This window comes from Nyctereutes procyonoides, unplaced genomic scaffold (assembly GCF_905146905.1).
Source record: "Nyctereutes procyonoides isolate TBG_1078 unplaced genomic scaffold, NYPRO_anot_genome, whole genome shotgun sequence".
Taxonomy (NCBI): Eukaryota; Metazoa; Chordata; class Mammalia; order Carnivora; family Canidae; genus Nyctereutes; species Nyctereutes procyonoides.
The window spans coordinates 38,532,898-38,555,288 of NW_026575049.1; the positions used below are offsets into that span (position 1 = coordinate 38,532,898).

The 22,391-nt window shown below is 47.7% G+C and overlaps 1 protein-coding gene across 5 annotated transcripts in view; it reads right to left on the reverse strand.

Moving 5' to 3' along the window:
- NCK2 (NCK adaptor protein 2) overlaps positions 1–22,391 on the reverse strand; it is a 149,969-nt gene that overhangs the window by 10,672 nt on the left and 116,906 nt on the right. For all 5 annotated transcript variants that reach the window (XM_055328101.1, XM_055328099.1, XM_055328096.1 and 2 more), the window contains one exon: positions 7,778–8,499. In XM_055328101.1, coding sequence (XP_055184076.1) covers positions 7,778–8,499 — 722 coding nt within the window. The remainder of the gene's footprint in view (positions 1–7,777; positions 8,500–22,391) is intronic.

Here is a 22,391-nt window from a genome sequence, read left to right on the forward strand (position 1 = left end):
CTCTGCCTCTATCTGTCTCTCATGAATAAATAAAAATAAAATCCCTTAAAAAATGAAACAATACAGTAAGGAAGAAGGGGGTGAGCAGGCCGTTCGCATACAATTCCACTCATAGTTACTACCTGCGGACCTAATTCATAATGAACTGCTTTCTGTGTTATACACTTTGCGGGGGTAACTATATTGTTACTCTACCTGGCTCTTGCCATGCTACAGAGGCTATGGGGAGGAGTTGCTTAGTAATAGTGCCACATGAAACATCCCCAAACAAGCAAATAGTGAAGCTGAGAGTAAGAGATTACGTGCTGATGCAAATCAAAACCACAGTGAGCTGTCACTTCGCACCCATTAGGATGGTTTTCGTGAAAAACAAAACCCCCCAAAAAACAGAAAGTAACAACTGTCAGCGTAGATGTAGAGAGACTCTGTGCATCACTGGTAGGAATGTGCTATGTGCAGCCGCTGTGGCAAACTGACAGCAGGTCCCCCCCAAATTAACCAGTGATTACCATTTGACCCATCCACTTCTGGGTATACACCTAAAAACAGATGGCAGGGACTCGAAAAGATATTTGCACAACTATATTCACAGCAGCATTACGCACAACGGCCAAAAGGTGGAAGCAACCCAAGTATCCACAAACAGAAGAATGGATAAGCAAAATACAGTCTATACATATAACAGACTCTCTTTCAGCTTTGAAAAAGGAAGGACATCCTGTCATATGCTATAATATGAATGAACCTTGAGGACATTATGCTACATGATATAAGATAGACTACAAAAAAACCCATATAAGGTTCTCAGAGTAGTCAGATTCACGGACAGAGAAAGCAGAAGAAAGTCACCAGGGGCTGGGGGAAGAGGGAAATGAATGGGTAGTGCTTAGTGGCTATACAATCCCAATTAGGGAAACTGAAAGTTATGGAGATGGATGGTCGTGATTGTTGCACAACAGTGTGAATGCTTGTAATGCCACTGAACTTAAAAAGATAGTTAAAACAGTAAATTTTATATGATGTACATTTTGCCACTATAAAAAACATCTCTTAAGTAAGGTTTCTGTGCTGGTCTAAAAAGCTTTGTGAAGTTCTGGTGGAAACAGGAATGTGACAGAGGGAGCCAAGGCATCAGGACGGGCAAGGACATGTGTTCTTCCTGCCATGGAAGCTAACATGCAGTAGTCTGAGGGCGTGGGGTGCAGTCTCAAGCTGCAGGGGATGCTGAGGGGGGTGGAGAGGCCACAGGGTCCAGTGCACTGCCTCCTAGTGAGGGCACAGTGGTGGTACACCGAACTCGACATTTCCTTTAGATCATCTCCAACACCTGGTGACCCTAGTTAACAGCTTCTCCTGGGAGCAGGGGGATGGGGTAGTGGGAGACATGGCTCGGATACAGTTCCTGAACTAAAAACGGTTGCTTTCCTTTGGCTTGTGGTCAGGTGACAACGATTCCCTAAAGTTTACTTTTTTTCTATGAATCACTTTTTCTCAACCTCCCAAAAATGATACCGTGATACTGCCTGGCTTAGGCTGGGACCCCCACTGGGCTCTCTTGGAATATTTCAACATTGGTGGTATTAGTAAGATACCCTTGAAATCACACGTGCCGGGCAAGTGCTTATCTTGCACACATCTTAAAACTAACGTATCCACTTCTTATGGAATTCCTTCTATAGGTTGCAAAGGAATGGTTTTCAAGGGACACCTGGCAAAGACTCCTGGCCGGCAGTATAGGGTACTCAGTTTAAGAAGAAAAGACATGTGAGCTTGCCTTCCAGGTGTTTCCTTACATACAAGAATATCATGTTTATGTTTACCAAGTGTCAACCAGAGCCAAATTTAAACACTTCTCCATCTGTCCCGGCTCCTTGGCATCTGTCACTCCGTAATCTTGAAGGCTGGAGATGGAACTCATAATCGTCCTTCCCTAGCTCAGAAACCACATCTTCAGCAGGAAGCACCCCGCTGGACTGGCCAGTGTACACCTGCTGGGGCCTGCAGCCTCACCTGCCCCTCAGTCTGTGTCTATGCACGCATGGGTTGTGAAAAACAAAACAGAAATGCACAGTTCAAAAAGATCCTAATAATTCCTATGATTTTCTTTCATTGCTAATTTAGGGGAGCAATCGTTGGATTACTGGGAAGGTAAGCCTAACTTCTTTCTACCTCTTGTAGAAACCAAACAGAAGTCTCAGTCTAGAAGACAACCACATTTAGTCATTTCTGTAGCCACAGCTAAATTTTGAAATTGGGTTTAAAAAAAAATACCCAAAAAAACCCAGAGGCCTACACTGGTACTGCACATGTTTGCCATATAAGCCTTTCTAATAGATTAAGTGCTAAAAAACTTCCCTGACCCAGTTTTTAAAAATTGCCATTACACCTTTAAATGTTTTTGGGGAAAACCATTTCTTAGTACTTGTGATTTTCTATGAGAGCAAATATTTAGATAAGTGGTAGCTCATGATCCAAGAGATTTTTATGAAAATTTTCTGAATATGGTCATGGATAAATTATTTACTTGGACATATTTTTTTGTATTGCTTTCAAAGACTTGTTCTTCTGTTGCCAGTGGTTACTGGATGAGCATTTCTTTCCTCATTGTGTTTGCAGACCTGAAGACAGGGTGTCTGGACCCCTCTCGTGGCAGCAAAAAAGAAGCCAGAGGCACGGTTCTGATTCAAGCTCAACAGTGCATTTAGCACAAGCCCCAGGAGAACAGAGGCAAAGAGAGAGAACTTAGGAATCTCCAGCATGCTGCACTGGTTGGCTGCTGATTCCCTTACTCAATCTATCATGCACATTCTGGATAGTCAATTCATCAGTTAATACAAATACTATTTCTTGGAGTCCCACCAAGATAGTAGGATTCAATGGCCAACAACATGCCACAACATGCACGCTCTACGCTGACGCGGCCTTTGAAGGGGGCAACATAGCCAGGTTCAGGAGGAATGCTACCCTAGCACCAGACTGCCCAATGCCCCCAGGAGCATGTGGGGAGCACGTAGCCCAGGCCTGCCTGTCAGAAAAGGCTTTGTAGGCACAAAGGTGGCTGGAATGAGACTTGAAAGATGTGTGCACATTACATTGGTGAGGGGTGCAGTGGAGGGGAGCTGTATTCTAGAATTTTCTAGACCTGTACAAAGGTCTGGAGGAAGAGACAGCCCAGTCCAAGAACCCAATAGCAGGAACAAAGGTGCTAGGACCTGGAGAGACACGAGGCACAAAGAGCAGGGAGGCCACTCAGCAACTCTCAGTGACACGATGGGAAGTGGGCCCTTGCAGCTTCGCCTCCCAGGTTCATTCAGGTCAGGGTCAGCATCAGGAACTCTATGGGTGGGGCCTGACAGTCTCTATTTTACCAGGGCCTCAAGGAGATGCTGGCACAGAGCAGATTTTGAGCATCACTGATCTACAGCGACAAAGGGATATGACCCAAAAACAGAGTTTTGGCACACACGCACACACGCGCGCACACACACACACACACACACACACACACAAAGATGATTTCTAAAAGAAATAGAATTCAGAAACTGTAACAAGGAACTATACTAATTTTTTTCTTCTGCCTCTCCCTGGCCAAATAATCTTAATGGATTTTTCTTAAAAAAGAGTGAGGACTGGAACATATGACTGTTAGTGTGGCCAACACGTACATTAACATTATCTTTAGCGAGGTAGTTGGTCTCCATCAGAAACGAATGAACAGAAATTAGTATCCACATCCTACTGTGGAACATAAAACATGTGAGGCAAAAGGAGATCTCTCTGGACTTTTAAAGTCCTGCAGGGGAAAAGATGGAGACTGTACAGCTAGCCCCTTGGCAGACTGCACCCCAGGTGAAAGCTGTCTCTATCCGAATGATCTTTTCAAGGACGAGGAGGGCAGAGCAACTGAAAAATTAAAATATTGCCAACTTCGACTGCTTACCAGAAACCTCGTTGCTGGTTATTCTTAACTGTGAGCATAGCTTTCCCACCATATCCACAAAATAAATGTGGGCAAATATATAAGCAGGTATGATGAGCACAAAGAGGGCAGGTAAGAACTTCGAATTTTCTAAATTTAATGAGCTAGGGGTTTGCAGGTGTAGGCAGGATAAGAGAATATGGAGAGTGAGAAATGGTGCTTCACCTCGCGTTTGCTAAGGATAAATGACAATTATAGAGTGGGGAGGAAGGGAGAGAAGATGGTAGAAAACACAGAGGGTAGATATTGAGATTCAGGACAGGAAAGAGAGCCCAAACAGGATCATGGGGTTCGTCCGGTCATTCCTTGAAAACACATGCCTGCCAGATACCTCCCCAAAATACCCAGGACATCACTGACACTGGATAGTACAGGATGCGGCAATATTTGTGTTTGTTTTTCCAAAATATGCACTTCTCCTGCAAAAGCACACATGTCCTAAGGCTCAGCGCTGGGTATATTTTTATTTTTCAAAACAAAAAAATACTGAGTATTTTTAAATGCAGGATAATGTCAAGCAAGAGCCTAGCTTATTTACATTGGAATCACTCAGGATATCTTAACAAGATATATCTTGAAGCGGGGCTCTAAAAATGCTACTGTGCTTATTCAGAAGTCAGGCGTCCCGTGGTAACCTCGATCAGAGGACGGTCCCAGGCCCAAAGATGGCAAGAGAGAAAGAGGAAGTGAAATGAAGATGCCCCTGAGTCCTGCAGGAATGCAGACCCCCTCAGCAACCTTTCTGGCCCTAGCATGAGACGATATGCTGCAAGATTACAGCTGCTAGATTGAGGGCTCCCATCGGTCCGGTGGTTGCTTTGAAAGCCAGGCTCTCATCCCAGAAATGGCATCTTCAGAGATGAATAGGAAAAGAGACAAAGAAGGAGAGCAAAGGACAGGAGAGCACTGGCAAGAGGCAGAGGCAGTCAGTGGATGGTGGAAAATGAAAACGGAATGGATCTGTCTGCCTGTCCATCTACATAGTTCCGCAATGACCTGGATGTGAGTGAGAAAAGCAGACTTAGGTCTGCTGTTGGAAGAAATAGAGCAACATGCCTTGGAGACTCCAAGAGCATCCCTTTGGCACAAGGCAGGCATCCCAACAGCAGAACAGCAGAGTTTACGTGTAATGGCACAAGCCACTGAGAGGCAGCTGTGCATATGGTCAGGTCACATGGTGCTCTTTGGCTGAGCTAGTGCTAGCGAGGGTGCAGAGCTGATGCAGGTCCTCCTGTCTCCATTCCCCTAGAGTCACACCATGAGTGTGTCATAGCTTGATTTTCTGAGTTAAAATCCAAAAAATTTGTAACGGGTCCTATCAAAGTAGTTAAAATAGAATGTAAACAATTAATGTTTCAATTATTTAGAAAGTCAGTATATTCTGTAATAATCTGAGACAAACAAGACCCTGGAGCTTATTCAAGGGTTAAGATGGAACCCAAATAACATAAACTCAGGTGTACCCCAGAGATACTTTAGACCACCGCAAAAAAACCCAAATCAAGTCAAATGAATTCTTTGGTTTCCCAGCGCATATACAGGTTATGTTTACACTATCCTGCAGTCCGCTAAGTGTGCGATAGCATTATGTCTAAAAAAATGACGTACCTGCCTCAATTAAAAAATACTTTATTGCTAAAAAATGCTAACCATCACCTGAGCTTTCAGGGAGTCAAAAATCACTGATCACAGATCACTGTAACAAATACAAACATAATGAAAAGTTTCAAATACCTAGAGAATGACCAAAATGGGACAGGGACCCGAAGTGAGCAAATACTGGAGGAAAATGGTGCCAATTAGACTGGAAACAGTATCTGTGAACCTCAATAAAGAGAAGCACAATGAAAAGAGGTATGTCTGTATCTCTCCCCATCCAAAAGGATTTGGTCTCTGAGTCCAGAGAGTGATCCCAGCTGGGTGTGTTTTTCCTACAGAAAAGCAGTAGTAGATCTACTCCAAGGCCAGCAATCTGGAGGGTGCTTTACTTACCTACCCTGTCCTCAAGCCCTAGACAGGAAGAACAGTGAATGGGGCTGAGGCGTACACGCTGTGGGGATTGCTTTAGCCCCTCTCCATTCTAGAAGTATCTTCAAATTCAAAATCAAAATTTGTTTCAAATTTTTAAGTAGTCTCTACACCCAGTGTGTGGCTTGCTTGAACCCACAACCCCACAATCAAGAGTCGCACAGTTCACCAACTGGGCCAGTCAGGCACCCTTAAAATTTAAAATTTCTAAATCAAGATTATACTTTCTAGTGCTGGATTACATTTATCCCCTAAGTACTCTGGACCAATCACCTTATGCTATAATTGGTTTTCCAGTGATTTCTCTACGTTTCTGCTCAAAAGAGTTAAAAGCGTGGCATACTGCATTCTCCTAAGCCTCCAGCAGCACGATCTAAAGGAAGCTATGCACAGAACTTACATCACGTGAGACCGATTCAATCTGATGTCCTGCCAGAAATGATAAGCTCTGGCGGCTGGATAAGAAAATCTCAGCATTCAGATTTCAGATGTAGTTAATACCCAGGTCTGGTGCGCTAGCCCCAGCACGTCTAAGGCAGCCGCCAACTCTGTGACTTGCTGACACCGTGAGGGGTCTGGTTTCTACCACCAGGATGCTTCTCCTGTGTCTAAGAAGAGCAGATCACAGCTGCCTTTCTCTCAGAAGAGGAAAAACATTTCTTGTGGCCTGGAATTGCTCTCAGATCAGTCTGCAAGAGTCTTGAATATGCACTTATTGTGGTATCAACCTTCCCAGAGGATATCAATTATGGTGCAGATCACATATTTACCAGTCTTACAGTATGCATTTAAAAAATTAAACTGAAACCTGCCAGAACCAATACAACGTAACCACCATGGATTCTATCTGCAGAAGTCATGTTTTTTTTGGGGGGGGGTGGGGGTGGGGGGTGGGGATCTTATTATATGGAAGGCATATCTGCAAAGAGATCAACAAAATCCATAACGTACCCATGGAAAGGTTACCGTGCGTGACAACTGGCTCAATTCTTCCAGACAGGCTCAGCATACCCAAAAATTCAAACCCCCAATCCGCCTATCCCTGGAAAAGGATCTGCTGCAAGTCAGGCGGCCTCATACGTCTGATTCAGTTCACACACACACAAACTCATCTCTTTCAAGCCCTGCCTTTTTCTTTTCGATTCTGTTCATAAGTGCTTTAAAAGCTTCTTGGAGATGAACTCCCTGATGCCGCCTGCGGTCGGTCGCCGTGCCCTTAGGATCGTCTGGTTCCAAAAGAAAAACAAACCGACCAACAAAAGGCTGTGTCAGAACCAGGTGCCCCTCCCGCTGTGACCAAGAGACATGCCTGGGACCTAGAGAGGAAACAAAGTCAACCGCAGGAAGTGGGGTCACTCACAGAATGGGAAACCTGGAGAGAAACTGATGTCGGAGTGTGTAGAACATCGAGGGGGGAAAACCCAGGGGAGCGGCACAACCGCCTTCGGCAGCTGCAGGACCACGCTACCTGCCGTCCCACCTGCCAGAGTAGGTCCCCAGGTGGGTTCCTACACCCACAGGGGACCGCAGCCCATCACAGTCCGTGACAGCAACCCCAAGCAGGCTTACGGGCCGTGGGATTCCTCTAGCTGACCTGGAGCCGCAAATACGTGGGGCTCTGTGAACAGGAGCTGCCAACATCCTCCGGCTACCTGCCGTGTGCGTGGCGAGGGAACGGAGAGCAGCAGCGCGCCTGCCCTTGCACACCCCCCCCCCCACGCACACGCACACACGCAGCCCGCTCGGCCCAGGCCCCCCGCAGGCACTCACCGAAGACTCGCTGTCCCGAATGAGGAAGTCGCCCTCCACGCCCCGCTCGTTGAGCGCGCACTCGGCCTGGTGCCGGGTCACGTTGCCGTAGTACCACTCGCGGCCCGCGAAGCGTCCGCTGCACGCGGGGCCCGCGTAGCTGATCTGCGGCGCGTGGCCGGGGTGCAGCGCCGGCCCGTCGCTCAGGACCACCACGTAGTTTTTGGGGACCAGGCCGACCTGCCCCCGGGCGTTTTTGCACTTCCACCACTCGGGGTCGTTCTCGGGCTTCTCGATCACCTCCATGGTCTCGCCCTTCTCGAAGTTGAGCTCCTCCTCGGTGACGGAGCTGAAGGGGTAGAGCGTCTGCACCACGTGCAGCACCCGGGCGCCCTGGCCGTTGCTCAGGGACGCGCCCTTCCGCAGGCTCAGGAACCTGGGGGACTCGGCGGCTGCTTCGTCCATCTCCTCCAGGACGTAGTTGGAGGGAAACCAGCCGATCTGCCCGTTGTAGCTGCCTCGCCACCAGCCGTCGCTGCACTTCTCCATGACGGTGACGCGCGACCCCTTCACCAGGGACAGCTCGTCCTCCCTCTCGGCCACGTAGGCGAACTTGACGAAGGCGGGGATGTTGAGGTCGTAGATGCGGTCGGCGCCGCCCCCGTTGGCCGGGTACTCGGCGTCCGTGCTGGGCGTCGGGGACGCGTCGCGCGCGCTCGTCTTCCTCTTGGTCTTGCCGAGGCCTGCGGAGACACAGCGGGGCTGAGCGCTCAGGGCCGCCCTCCCCGCCCTGCCCCTCCCCCACTTCGGAGGTGCACTGCCAGGGCACCGGCGCCCCCCAAGGGTGGCACTCCTGGAGGACTCCCGCGCCCCTCGGAGAGGAGCGCACCTGCACGTGCAGGCTCAGCCCGGAGGTCTTCCGCCTTCTTGCAGGGGCGGGCGGATGGACTGATGGACTCAGACCTGTCCAAGGCCAGCCCGGGGGCCACTCCGGGGACACCCGCGACCCTCCGCTGGCTACAAACCAACACCCTCCCCTCCTTTATTCTCTTCCTGTGCTTCTGTCCTTCCAAAACGGGGGGGGGGGGGACACACACTCACTTCCCACATGTTGCAATGAGCCAATTGGAAGCAATCAGCTGATCTGTTAGGTCGAAGGCAGAATTTTTTTGTATTGTGCCTCAAAACCCACTAGTGGATCATAAAATCAATTTACTAGGTTGTGACCATCTTGTCTGTGTGTGTGTGTGTGTGTTGTCCTGGTTTTATTTAAGTTAGTAAGATAGAAAAACCTCCCAAGTGCATCAAGCGGTGTGTGTTGCTTCAGTTATGTAAGGGAGCCAGTGCTGAGCTGCAGTGTGAGACTTATTTCTTCCTGTGTGGGGGGAAACCAGCGTGAAAAGCCCTAAGGTAAAAATGTTGCAGCCTGGGTGGAATGCAGAGAATTCTGGAGCCTTCTTGAGAGGGGAGCCTAGGGGAGAAGGCACATCAGCGCTCAGAGCTGTGGCGTGCCACTAGACCAGTAGGGCGGGCCATGCTGCCCAGCTTTTCCTTAGATGGCTGCCTGCCCGCCAGCTCCACACAAGCTCCTAACTTGGTCAATGTGCAGGTTTTGATGGTACGGAGACTGGCCATTTGCAGATTCCCCACCCTTGCAAAATGACACCAAAGCACTTTTATGGTAGCTTATCTTATTTCTTCAAATAAAATACCTCTCTCTCATTTTATTTCTTCAAATGGAGTAAAGACAGAATGATCCCAAGAATTACCTTTGCTTCTACTCCTTTGTTGAGGGGGCAAGGAGTTCAAGGGGGAACAAAACGTTGCCTTGTGATCATCCTTGACTGTGGAGTGCTGTGCACTGCCTTCTAGAGCAGACCCATCCCTGGCCTAAGACTCTGCTCCCCTTGGATACGTGCCCAGCTCAGCACCACCAGTGTGGCTCCGTACACTAAAAGGCACTTGGATAGCAGACATGAGGGGACAGCACACAGGTGTGAAGTGACTGTTCACAAGGTTTTCAAGTGAACATACCAATTCTTCAAATGAATGGCTTCTGTGTTTTTATAATACACATTTTATTCAAGCATATAGGAAATGGGAAAGTAGACCAGGATACTAAACCAAGTTAAAATTTTAGACTTCTTCTTACAAGTTAACTCACTTTACATAAAAACACAAACCTCTAAATCTTTGAACGAATCCTTTCATGCGATTTCAAACCTACGTTAGTTTAGCTATGCGTGAGAGCACTGTGGTGATTCACTAGCTTCAGAATCCAGAAGGCAGACCGTACATGAAAATACACTTCTGTCCTGAAGGCTCAGGCACCAGGGTATTCTAAGCCTCATCAAGGAGTCGGCATGCTAACGTAACAGGCAGAGGACAATTTCTACTGGTAACAAGACTTCAAGAAATAACACAAATAACTTTTTTAAAAGATTTATTTATTTATTTTAGGAGACAGAAGGCACGTGGGAGAGGAGGGGCAGAGGAAGATAATCTTTCAAGCTGACTCCCTGCTGAGCATGGAACCCAGTGTGGGGGCTCCACCTCATGACCCTGAGATCATGACCTGAGCCAAAACCAAGAGTCAGACGCTTAACCCACTGAGCCCCTCAGGCACTACTACAAATAACCTAATAGACCTTTTCAAGTTTGTGAGTAACGAAAGTTACTTGAGAAAATACCTACAGAAGAGCAGGATTTAGACTACTCATGGGCACAGAAAGATGTCAAGATCAGCAGAAAAGACAGTAGACCTTAGACCTCATAAAACTTTGTTGAAGACACTTCACAACTGACTTACGAATATGCCACTTTGCCGACTCTTCAAGCACAAAATTACATTTGCCACTGAGTTTTTACACCGGGCACTTTTCTAGACTTTGGGGGAGACCAAGAAAAACAAAGTAGGCACATTCCTTGCCTGTATGGAACTTAAATTTCTCTGTCAAGACGGGAACATTCCACATAGCAACCACACCACAGAAAATTCACCTGTTTTGCTTGAATGGGACCCAAATAGTCTTTGAGGCAACTCTGTAAAGGGAGGGGGTCATGGAATACAGCAGAACAACTGAATCCCAAGGAGGCCACTCATTAGCTATATGCTCTTGGGCAAGTTACTCAATTTGCATCTTAGCTCTCTTACCCATAAAATGTGGACAACTGTGGCACTGTTATCAGTGTGCTAGGGCTGCCAGGACAAAGTACCATAAACTTCAGGGCTTCAACAACAGAAATTTATATTCTCATAGTCCTGGGGGCTGGAAGTCAAAAAAGATCAAGGTGTGGGCAGGGCTGGTCCCTCCTGAGGCCTCCCTCACTAGCTGGCACATGGCTGCCTTCTTGCTGTGTCTTCACACGGGCTTCCTTTCATTGTAGGTCTGTGTCCTAATTTCCTCTTCTTATAGGACATCAGTCACATTGGATTAAGACCCACCCTAAAGACCTCATTGTAACTCAATTACCTCTTTAAAGAGACCTTTACCAGGTCCAGTCACACACTGACTTCCTGGGGGTTAAGACTTCGACATACGCATTCTAGGGGACATAATTCAGATTGTAATATAAAACAGGAAGCACTCTATGAATAGCTATTACTACTCTGTCCAAGTCAGGCCTTTGAATTTCTTTTTTCTCAGACAGGTATTTTACCAGCAGAGGGCCAAAGTCCTTTCAACAGTCTTGGCAACAATGTTACCAGTGCCAGATGGCCACCAAAATAGAAAGCTTGCCTGTCAAGCTTTTGGCACCTGAGAAACATTATTCCAAGGGAGCAAAGTCACATGTAGCTGCTGATGCAGTGAAATTCAAGAGACAGGTGTCTGGGGATAGGAAGGAACTTGACTGTACTGACATTCATGTGATCTGAACACAACAGTCCTGTGACAAAGTGAGCACCTCCCTATTTCTGCAGATGGGGAAACTGAGGCTGAGGAGGTCAGGGAACTGGCTTAACATATACACAGCCAGTAAAGTGGCAAAGACTTGGCACACCAATAAAGGCCTATTTAATCCAGAAGAGTCAAGAAATGCAGTTCCATGAAGAGGCTGATACGTAGCAGGCTTTCCATGGCTAACACATCATGATTTGTACCATGATTACTTTTTAAATCTTATTTTATGTATTTGACAGCAAGTAAGAGAGCACAAGCAGCGGCAGAGGCAGAGGGAGAAGCAGACTCTCCGCTGTGCAGGGAGACCAGTGCAGGGCTCGATCCCAGGACCACGACATGAGCCGAAGGCAGATGCCTAACTGACTGAGCCACCCAGGCGCCCCTGGGTCATGGTTTCTATGAGAAATGTATGAGGACCATGGAGTGTCAAAAGTCCATCCTCACTTTCCATTCCAACCCTCCAAAGCAGTGAGGAATGCTTCCTCTAATCCTAGGGAATGGAAATGGCCCGTGTCTCCAGGCGGAAGTGGGGCTGGGGTTCAGGGAGTGAAGATCTGGGATAAGAAATGTATCAGGAGTGAGCATGAGGCCACACGGCCACTGCCATGTGGCAACTATGAGATCTCGAAGGCTCCCAGGGTCATCTCTGAATGCAGAACATGCAGATACTTCACGGGTGTATCAGAGGATGGCCGTGCTGCTGTATCTGCCAGCCCCAAGCCCCACGCCACCCCGAAACATCCAGGCTCCAAGCAACGTTTCTAATTTCAAGGCAAATGTGTTATCCCTTCGAGGGAAGCAGGTAGGGTGGGAATTCCACAGTCCCCCCTCCATTCTCTGGGGCTATTTTCCCCACACATCTGTTCCATTACTTCTTCTTTCATTAAAGTCATACCACCTACATCTCCCAGTTGTAGCAAAAGCTCCTTGAACTCCAATGTGTGTTTTTGATTTTCTAACAAAGATACCATGATTTTTTTTTTTCTTTCTCTTAAAAGTTTACATATTTCCCCAGCAGGAGAGGCAAATCCTCACACTCTTTTGCAGAGTCTCAGGCAATTTTTACCTACTATAAATGAACAGTAACTAACCAAATGTGGCAGATCGGAAGCCCTCGTTAACCAGTGTTTCTGCTCACACTCTCTCCCTGCCATGTTTTGGAAGACACACTTTCCCATGGGGCCTGCTCACCAGGGCCCAATCGTGAATTCCTGGAGCAGCCTGGGTTGTAGACAGGAAGAGCCCAAAAGCAGCACCCTGCCCATCCTCACCACAACCCTCCCGCCTGCCACACTCCTCCCCACCCACCCCTCTTAGGTAGGGGAGCTGGAAATGTGCAGGATACCAGGCAGTTCCAGACCCTGCCAGGTGAGACCTGAAGCATGGGGGAGTACTGGTGTGTTATCAGCAAGATCTGGCATGACTTCAAATGATGGGTGGCTCTTCTTTCCGTTGTCAATCATAAATTCCAACTGCACAGAATTTATCTGGTGCATAGCGTTTTGGTTGGAGGTTTTGCTGCACTGTGCTCTGCATGAACCGTATTATGGATGATAATATCTAGAATGGGATCATCAGAACATCTCTACAATTGCTGGCATGCTGTATTAGGTGATGTTAACATTTTTTTGCAAGGTAATGACTCTCTACAGCTTGTTCAATAATGTATAACCTGCAACACCTTTGCACAATGAAAGAACAAAGAACTGAAATCACTGTTAAAAAAGGAAAAAGATGGTGTCTCACGTGGCACGTGCTCCAGAGTGACCAGATTTTAACTTCTACAGTAAAGATTAGGCTCTCAGAACAACTGTGGTCTGCTCCCTCCCTGCCCCCCCCTGCCTAGTCGCTCAATCTCCCCCTGCTCCTGCCCCCACCCAGCAGCTTCAGAGCTCTTCTTGCTCCACCAGGGGTCCTGGGCAGGTCGGTGCTGGACAAGGTGCTCCACATATCAAGATGGGTAAAACCCTTGGAGAGAGCCTGAACACTGGCCGGGGCTCCGGGTCAGTTAGCAACCCGGCTGGACAAAAGGGCATGGAACCCTGAGCACGGGGCTGCCTCGGATGGATTGGTTTTATAGCTAAGGAAGGATGTGAACGAGCTCCTTGACAGAGCTGCCTCCACAGCTGTCATGTTAAAGACCAGGCACAATTTATTCAATGAGCTTTATCTGCATCTAAAAATAGTAATAAAAATATTATTTGAAGTGGCAAATAGGGGAGTTGGATCTAAACATAAACCACACTTTTTAGCTTTTGTGATGATTTTCTTGCACTAAACCCCAGATCTCTGTTCCTGAGTTACAATTTCATTGACAATGAGCACATTTTAACTTTCTTGAATAAAATTACATACATTAAAGGCGGGGTTCTAATAAAAGCTTAAATATGTCATACATTATTAATGTTGGTGATTTTCAAGTCAAAATCTTTTAAATACTCCTTTTAAGATAAAGAGATGTTATAACAGATGACTTCAAAATATGCTGTAACTGTCACCTGCCAGCTGGAGATCTGGAGACGTAAAGACAAAATGTCAAACAAATTTGATAGTTCAGAAATATATTCAAGTCAATTCATTTAAATGGTGTGCACTCAAGTTTTAGGGGGTCTATGGAAGAGACATTTTATTTTTGTTACTTATCGGATCCGCAACATAAACCAGATTTAACTAGAAAGTTTCTTTGTACCTAGAATGCCATTTACAATAAGACTGGAGGTCAATAATTTGTGGGGATTTCCCCCATTAGGGTTAGGACCTATTATAAGAGTGAACTAAAAATTATGAAGGGTTTTTATCATTAAATGCTAAGGAGCTCTGACAAGGTTTAAGGTATAAAGTGTCCAAAGTAACTTTTCATAGAAGGTGAGGATCTATTAAATGTTTGGCTTCTAATAGCTTCCTGTGCTGTTATGTATGCATTCAATTTGTGTCTAGTGTTCTAGCTATACCAGATTAGCTTTCGCCATTCAAAGAGTAGCCAGTGTTGAAATTTATGATCAAAATATTTGATATATAAAGGGGAAAAAACCCTCAAATTTATTAAACTTCTGATGTTTTGAAGGGTGACCATTTAAAAATCAACGCAGTGGTCATCTGTTGTTACTTTAAATTGTTCAGTATCCTTTATCCCTTCTCTTATTCAATAGAACTCCTCTTCTTGTGGCTTCTGCAGAGCCATCCCCACCTCATGGTGCCATCTTTGGAAGACCCAGGACTCACATCTGCTGCAATTACAAGGGGGTACCAGCTCTCGCCATCTGGAGCTGCCCAAGTTTGTAGAAGTCTGTAAGAATGAAGGCCAGAGCAGGGATAAGGCCCAGAATGAGAGAAAGAACCCCTGGATCCAACCATACTTCCCAGTGATGTGAGCCAACTGATTCCCTTTTGAAATTTTCCTCTTCTTTTGTTCTTTTTTTTTTCACCTTGTCTACTTTTTGGTTTGTCTTTGTCACTTCAATTAAGAGTGCTGAAAAATACAACTGCCCATCCCCTGCTCTCACTCCTTTCCCAACCTACCTTCTTCAGTATGCCAAGCTGTCGACTCCCACTTAGCAAAGTGGTATATTTGGGTGAGTAAGTCAAAGAGAATACAGTTGTAGACTGGGAGCACCCAGGTTTGGGTATGGGAGTGGAGGTGGGATGGTGGAGATGGGGACCGGCATCTCTACCGTGTCAGGGTTAGCTGCCGGGCTGGTGTGCCTGCTTCCTAAGCCCAGAGAATCCTGGGCTGAAAATACTTAACTGTAAGAAATCACGAGAAATCTGTGACACTGGTGGCCATAGACATCGGGCTTAACAGGCCCACACAACTGAACCTCCATCTGATGAAGGCCAGCATATCTGACTTAGGATGAATGAATTCAGTGTGGCCAGTATCTTAGGCATGGGCTATCAGAGAAACCCCAAGGGCAGCTCAAGAGAGGGGGACAGGCTCTCCAGTGCAGCTTATTTCAGACAAGGCCAAATCTAAGTCAAAATAGACTGAAGCATAAATGCTCTCACTCAGCTGTTTCAGTTAGCATCTGTCCCTTTTGTCATACAGAGGCTCAAACATGTCACCAACTGCTGATCACGGATGAGCTCGGGAGAGAAGAGGCAGGGTGGGGGCAGAGGAGACAGACTGCCCGGGGCTGTGAGCAAGGCGTGAAGGTTGGGGCCATGCTCTGGAAAACGAGCAGGATGTGGGCCCAGAGGGCTGGGCCGGGCTGGAGTGAAGAGATGAACAGTTGAGGCGGGCAGAACTGTGTTGGGCAAAGCAAAAAGCTTATCAACTCCATTCTCTTCTTAGTGTCCCACTGGCAGAAAAAATTCCACCTGGCCATTAGGGATTGGATATGCTGAAAGAAGGGGAAACCCTAGGTCTCTAACCACTTCTGGGACAAAGGACTAAATGCATCCTTGGTGGCTTTTGTCTCTTTTTGGGCAACAGCTTCATTTGCAAAAACTCCCAGCTTCACTGTCACTGCTGTTGGGTGCCACAGTTCCACCCTTCTGTAAGGTTTGACAATAGGAGAGAATATAACCTTCTGACAGCTGGGCTGTGCTAGAAGCAAAGGAGGCTGCACTAGAGTTGGCCAGGGAACTTTCTTCCTCTAGTTGATGGAATGTAGCTTTTAAAAATGAAAACCAAGGTTTTTTCCAGACGCTTAGTCAGTCTGCATGGCCAGACCACAGGCAATATGACCCACGGGCTCGTGGACAGGACTCAGGGTCGGTGAGTAAGTAACTTCCCATGGGCCTTTCCCCCTCAGTAAAGCAAGGGCTGATCACAAACACCTGCTCAGCAGTAAGATCTGTAAACACTAAAATAATGTCACGTCACCCTTACACCCTCCTTATAGTGCTCACCCACCTCGATTTCAGTGCCCACCTCACTGTGCTGAGAAAGACGGTGTTTAGTTATTTTGTGGCCTCAGGGCCTGATATTCAGTGTTTGCTCAGCTAATAAGCTCCACTTCCCATCTCCCCACCAGTACTCCGTATGTACTGGTAAGTCGATGATACACTCCCATGTTGCCAGGAGTGTTAACACATTACTGAGAAGCAGGCCATGATCACAACGAGCAAGCTTCCCAACGTGTAGATGGAAGGGGGCTGTTACACCCGAGGTAAACCCCCACCGGCCTGGGTAGGGCTTGCCAGCTGAGGGAGAAACAGAGTTACTACCGGCCATCCCTCCACCCCGGTGCTCTCTCTTCCAATGGGCGGCCATCCCAGGAGCCAGCTTAGAGACAGGTGCCAGAGCAAAGGGCCTAGCATCACCCGGGGCCACGCGTCCAGGGCTCTGAACTGGAATTTCCATCTTTGGGCATAAGCAAGCCTGCCCATGTGTGAGCAGCCAGGCAAATAACATGATGGAACACTGAAGCCTGAAAAAACAAATCACTTAGAGCATAGGATTTTCTATCAAATGTGAAAGTCGGATGGTAACACAGATGCCCATGAAAAGAGTTTTTAAAAATTTTAATTATAATTTTTAATTAAAAATACATATGTAGTACCTCTCAACACATACTCCCGACCCATTAGCACGAGCATTTCTGAATATGCAAAGGGATGTACGAGACGTGGCATGGCTCAGCTGCGGCAGGCTGCCACGTTACTGAGAGCGTCAATCCCCTGGCAGAAACCCGGCACACATGCAACTTTTTAGGACCGTACCTGCTAATAAGTAAAATGAAGTATGATAAATAAATGCAAACGAGTAAAGGGACGGCGCATTCGTGGGGGAACACGAAGGTGGCAAGTGGCTGGCAAAGATACTGAGCCATACTTCACACCGCCTTCCAAGCCTGGCTCTCACACCAACTAGCTTTCAACCTCTAGCATCTACATTCTACAGCATCGCGCTATCCTCGGTTTCTTCATCTGTAATACGAGGGTATCGGCGGCCCCTGTGGGCGGGTAGGAGGGCCCAGTACCTGGGGAGGCACATGAAGCACACGTAGCGTCTAAGACATCACAAGACACCAAGCAATGGCTGTCACTGTGTTTATTGCTATTATTAAACATCTGTTTCCCTTCCTGGTTGAGGACAAAGGAACAAGTGGAGAAGAGCAGAGGTGGTGCTTTCTCAACAGCGGTGTACACATACCTGGTTTTTTCCTAAAATGCTCTGTGGGGACCAGGCCTCACACTCGCTCCTGCTCTCCAGGTCAGGAGCAGCTATGTCATGAGGGCCCCCGTGATCAGTCAGAGAGAGGATGTGCAATCAGTGCAAAATGAACCTTCGCAGAGGGTGAAAAAGGAGCCCCGTTTTCTAAGTAGGGATGAGCAGAAAGGCTCAGCAACTCACATGCCACTCTGGACAGGACAGGCACCAGTTACTAACATGCCAGGTGGTACCTGGCTGTGCTCCAAGAAGAGATCTTTGAGGCTCTTGGGCTCTGGCTTCCAGGCCCTCCCTCATTTCTGGCTTCCATCTCAGTGCCCCACCTGAACCTGGAGAGACCTGGCTTTGCTGTGAAGGAGCCTCACAACCTTGGGCAACTTGTTTGATTTGCCTGATTTTCGTAGAAAAGCTTAGGCCAGGCTATCTCAAGCCTCAGGCTGGTGTTCAAGCCCAAAATCTACAACAAACGCCACTTTTTAAACTTAATTATATGCACTAGGATAAGAAAAAATAAACCCACAGAAGAACCACAAGGGGTTCAAATGGTCACCACAGCATTTTTCTTACCACCTCGGGTTAAGCATTACGGATTTAGCCAAGTTAAATTACCAGCGTAAGAGCAACCACAGTTTTACTACTAGTTCATGCTCCTCTTATAAACACCCCAATTTTCTAAGTCAGACAATCAACTGTGTTGCTCCTTGAGAAACCCAAAATACAAAATCAAGCGAGATTCCCTGCAAACATCCACCACAGACTGTTTGGCTCTGAGGAAACACGTTGTCCCCAGCCTTAAAAGCGGATGAAGAGCTGCCCTCCAGGTGGCTTCCCAGCTGCAAGAACCAGTGGGGTGACCGGGGGTGTTTGCGGAGTCTGTGAGTTCACTGCAGAGTGGAGGAGGCGTGGAGAGAGGGCATCAACAGCATGGAGGGCTGCCCGAAGCCCACCAATTACACTCCAGCCTCGTGTGGGTCAGGCAGGAGCCCTACAGGTGCCCACCTGCCCCCTGGGGTGGGGCGGGGGAGGTCAGCAGGAGAAGGCACCAGGAGGAGGTGAGCCTGGGCCTTGCCGGGATCCAAGGGGCTCAGCATCAAGCACTGCAGTACATGGGAGTAAACAAATACCCTCTTCTGCACTCCATGCCTGCCCCCAGGGGACAGACTCAAAAATGTAAGAGAGAAGGAACACTTGAGACATATGGAGAGGATCTAAAAAAGAGAGCGTGCCATATGGGGAAACACAGTTGGAAACATGCTTAAGAAGATTTTACTTTAATTCCTCGGCATTTTTAGTTCATGTTTCTCCGTTCTGAAATTTAAGGCTCCCACACGAAGAACTCTATAGTCAAGAAGGAGTTCTCTATGTTCTTTAGAAAACCCAAAGCAGAAAAATGGTCATTTTAACAAGGAGCAAATGAGACGTCGGTTTCTGGGAACTACTTCACCTGTGTTCCTGTCCTGCCTCAGGACACGAGGGGGCAACGGCTGGCCCAGGAGACAGAGCAGTGTGACTCTCACACACCTGCCTGGGGCCTACACATGCCAATGCTGCTCCTGATTTTCTGGGGGTACAGACCCCTCCTCATTTCCCATCCCCTCTCCTGGTTTTTCTCTCGTTAGCGTTCTTTTTTCACAATCTGTCTCAGCTCTAATTAGCCTCCCACTAATCTGTTGTGAGTTGTTTTACATTTTTGGTTCTAAATACTTGGACGCTTATGAGATACAAAAACAAATCCAAGTTTATTTTGGGTCACTGGCACCACATTTGCCATAGAAGCTTCCATATTATGTGGGCAATACGTTTGGCAGGTCACTTTGGGAACGAGCTCACAAGACAGAATCCTAAAGAATTCCAAATTATGAGAGTTAGAGGTGACTTAGGTTCATAACTGGTAGATTATGCACCAGAGACCAGAGAGGTAAACCTGATGTGTTAACTGTAACTCTGAAAACCCAGACTCCATGTTTTATTACCATGAGGGGATGATAATTGGCTGGAGGCATCCAATGTTCAAAATCCAAAGGAGCTACTACGTGACAGGGATTCAGGAGCGCACCTGTCATGATGAGCACTGGGTGACATGTGGAAGTGCTCAATCACTATACTGCACACCAGAAATGAATACAACACTGGATTTTAGCTATACCAAGATTTAAAAAAAAAAGCAAAAGGAGTTACCCTGATCTTTTCATGTGTTATATACAAACTTTTCATGGGGAATGGTTTGGCTTTGCATTTTCTCGAAATGAAGAACTAGTTCCTCATGACATACAGACATAGCTTAGGAACCATGTTTCAGTGACTTCCAGGAACGTTAACAGTGATTTTCTTTACTCTTGAAGAACATTCCATCCAGGAAACACACTACTTCTATGACAGATGTGCCATAAAGAATCAGCTTCTCCTCTTGCAGGGTTGATAGGATATCCAGAACTCGGTGAGCGTCCCCGCCACCGACCAGCCAGGAAGTAGATGTCAAAACTCACTTGGCCAATCTCCTTTCCAGCATGTGCTGGGACCAGGAATATAAACCTTGGAGAAAGAGCTCGCCACCTCTGGACTAACAGCAGGGTGATAGCTAGTATTAGTGATGGCAAGAAGCCACCCACGCCATGTGATTTTGATTACAGACGTGTCTCAATTCTGAGAAAACAGACACACATGATTACAGACCCAGGGACGGGTTGTGGCTGAGGAGGTCAGGGGTGATTTGTATTTTCTCATATTTTCCAGGCTTTTTAAAATAAGTATGTGGCGTCAAATGGTAGTTGTAGAAAGTCTCGGCATCTCCGAGGTCACAGGGGCGAGGAATACCTGCGTCCAGTGAGATCGTGAGTGGCCAGGACGGCTGAAACGTGCGTGCGCAGCGTCGGCGGCACGGGCCTGCTGCTGGCCAACCGCTCCCGAAATAAAAATCAACGTACAGACAGGAGACACGTTCCCGTGACATTCTGCCTCTAAATCATTTTAGTTAATGGCTCTTGCTCACCTCGACATGAAGGAACTGGGCAGAATTACTACGTGACTCCCTGGGGGTCAGGGAGAAAACGGTGCTCACCGAAGGGAGCTGGTCCCGAGCACTTGAGGCCGGAGCAGGAGCCGCAGGAAGCCCCAGGGCCGGGCGGGTGGGGCCGGGGAGAGGGGACTGCACGGGCACCGACGCCAGGCACGCGCGCGTGTCCCCCCAACCCTGCCCGATCGGAATCCCCCATTCTAGCAGCCGACGGACAACAACAGAGCTGGGAGTCAGGCAGACGTGGTTTCAGTTCCAACCCCGTCCCTCACGGCAGGCTCCTGGGCATGTCGCTTAACTTTTCAGTGTCCGTGTTTTCACAGGGGAAACCAGGACGTCATCACGTCCCTCTTCGGGTTATCGTGAAAATGAAAACAGAAACGCGTGCAGGCACCTAGCGAGGTACCAGGGTACAGCGAGGCACTCAGAGGGAGATGGTTACTACGGTCCACTCGCTGGAAGCACGCACACAAAATCCATTTGGGATCCCGGTTTGAATTTTTTGCGGCATTCGCTTTTGGTTTGGCTGCAGGGTGTGGGGTGGCACTTCTTTGTAGGGACTGTTGGGAGCCGGGGGAATGTTGGCTCAGGGAGCCTGCAGGCTTGGGCCAGCTATCACAGGGCCTCCCGTGGGCCCTCTCGTCATGGCAGAGCTGTGGTGACAGCTTTCCAAAGGGGATCAGAGGCCTGGGACCAGTCCTTGAGACAACATAAATGCTGAAAGCCTATCTGAGGTCCCTACTACATTGGCTGCAGACATGTCAGGTCTCCACTGTGGGCCCTACATAAAAATATCAATATATTAGTCCAAAACTAAAATGCACTTAAAAATAGAAAGCACTGGGACGCTTGGGTGGCTCAGCGGTTGAGTGTCTGCCTTTGGCTCAGGTCGTGGTCCTGGGATCAAGTCCCATATTGGGCTCCCTGTAGGAAGCCTGCTTCTCCCTCGCCTATGTTGCTGCTTTTTTTTTTTCTCTCTCTCCCTGTGTCTCTCATGCATAAATAAAATCTTTAAAATAAAATAAAAAAAGGAAGCATGTTATCCCAAACATCTGGATTTTGTCTCCTGATGTGGACATTCATGCCTGAAGCACGCTACTGAATGCTTCCATGGATGTCCTGCCAACACCTCAAACTCTCAAAAGGGTGTTGCCTTCACGGCCCCATTTCTCTTTCTACTGCCTGAATTCTCTACTGGACATTCATTCAGGCTCAGAACCCTGGAGTTGTCTGTGGCTAATACTACTACTTCTAGCTGCTCCATACCCAGTTAACAGAGAGTCCTGGGGTTTTCCTGCAAAATCCCCCTCCGCAGCTCAGCTCAGGACTTATGACCTCACTCCTGGGATGCTCTGAAGCCTCATTCCCAGCCTCCTGTGGACAGATAGACCCTTGCCAGTCTTTTCCTGAGGACCAGGACCAGGTTGCTTCCTGTATGCCCTGATGGTTTTCTGTGTGCACCATATATAAACTCTTGGGGGTTCCCTTTTCAAATGGTTGCAGGCCTGGTGTTCAGGGCCTGCTGTGTGGGGCACTCGGATCCCTCAGGGAAGCTCTCCCTCACTCCAGTCCAGCTTGCTCCCTGAACGTCCTCCAACACAATGT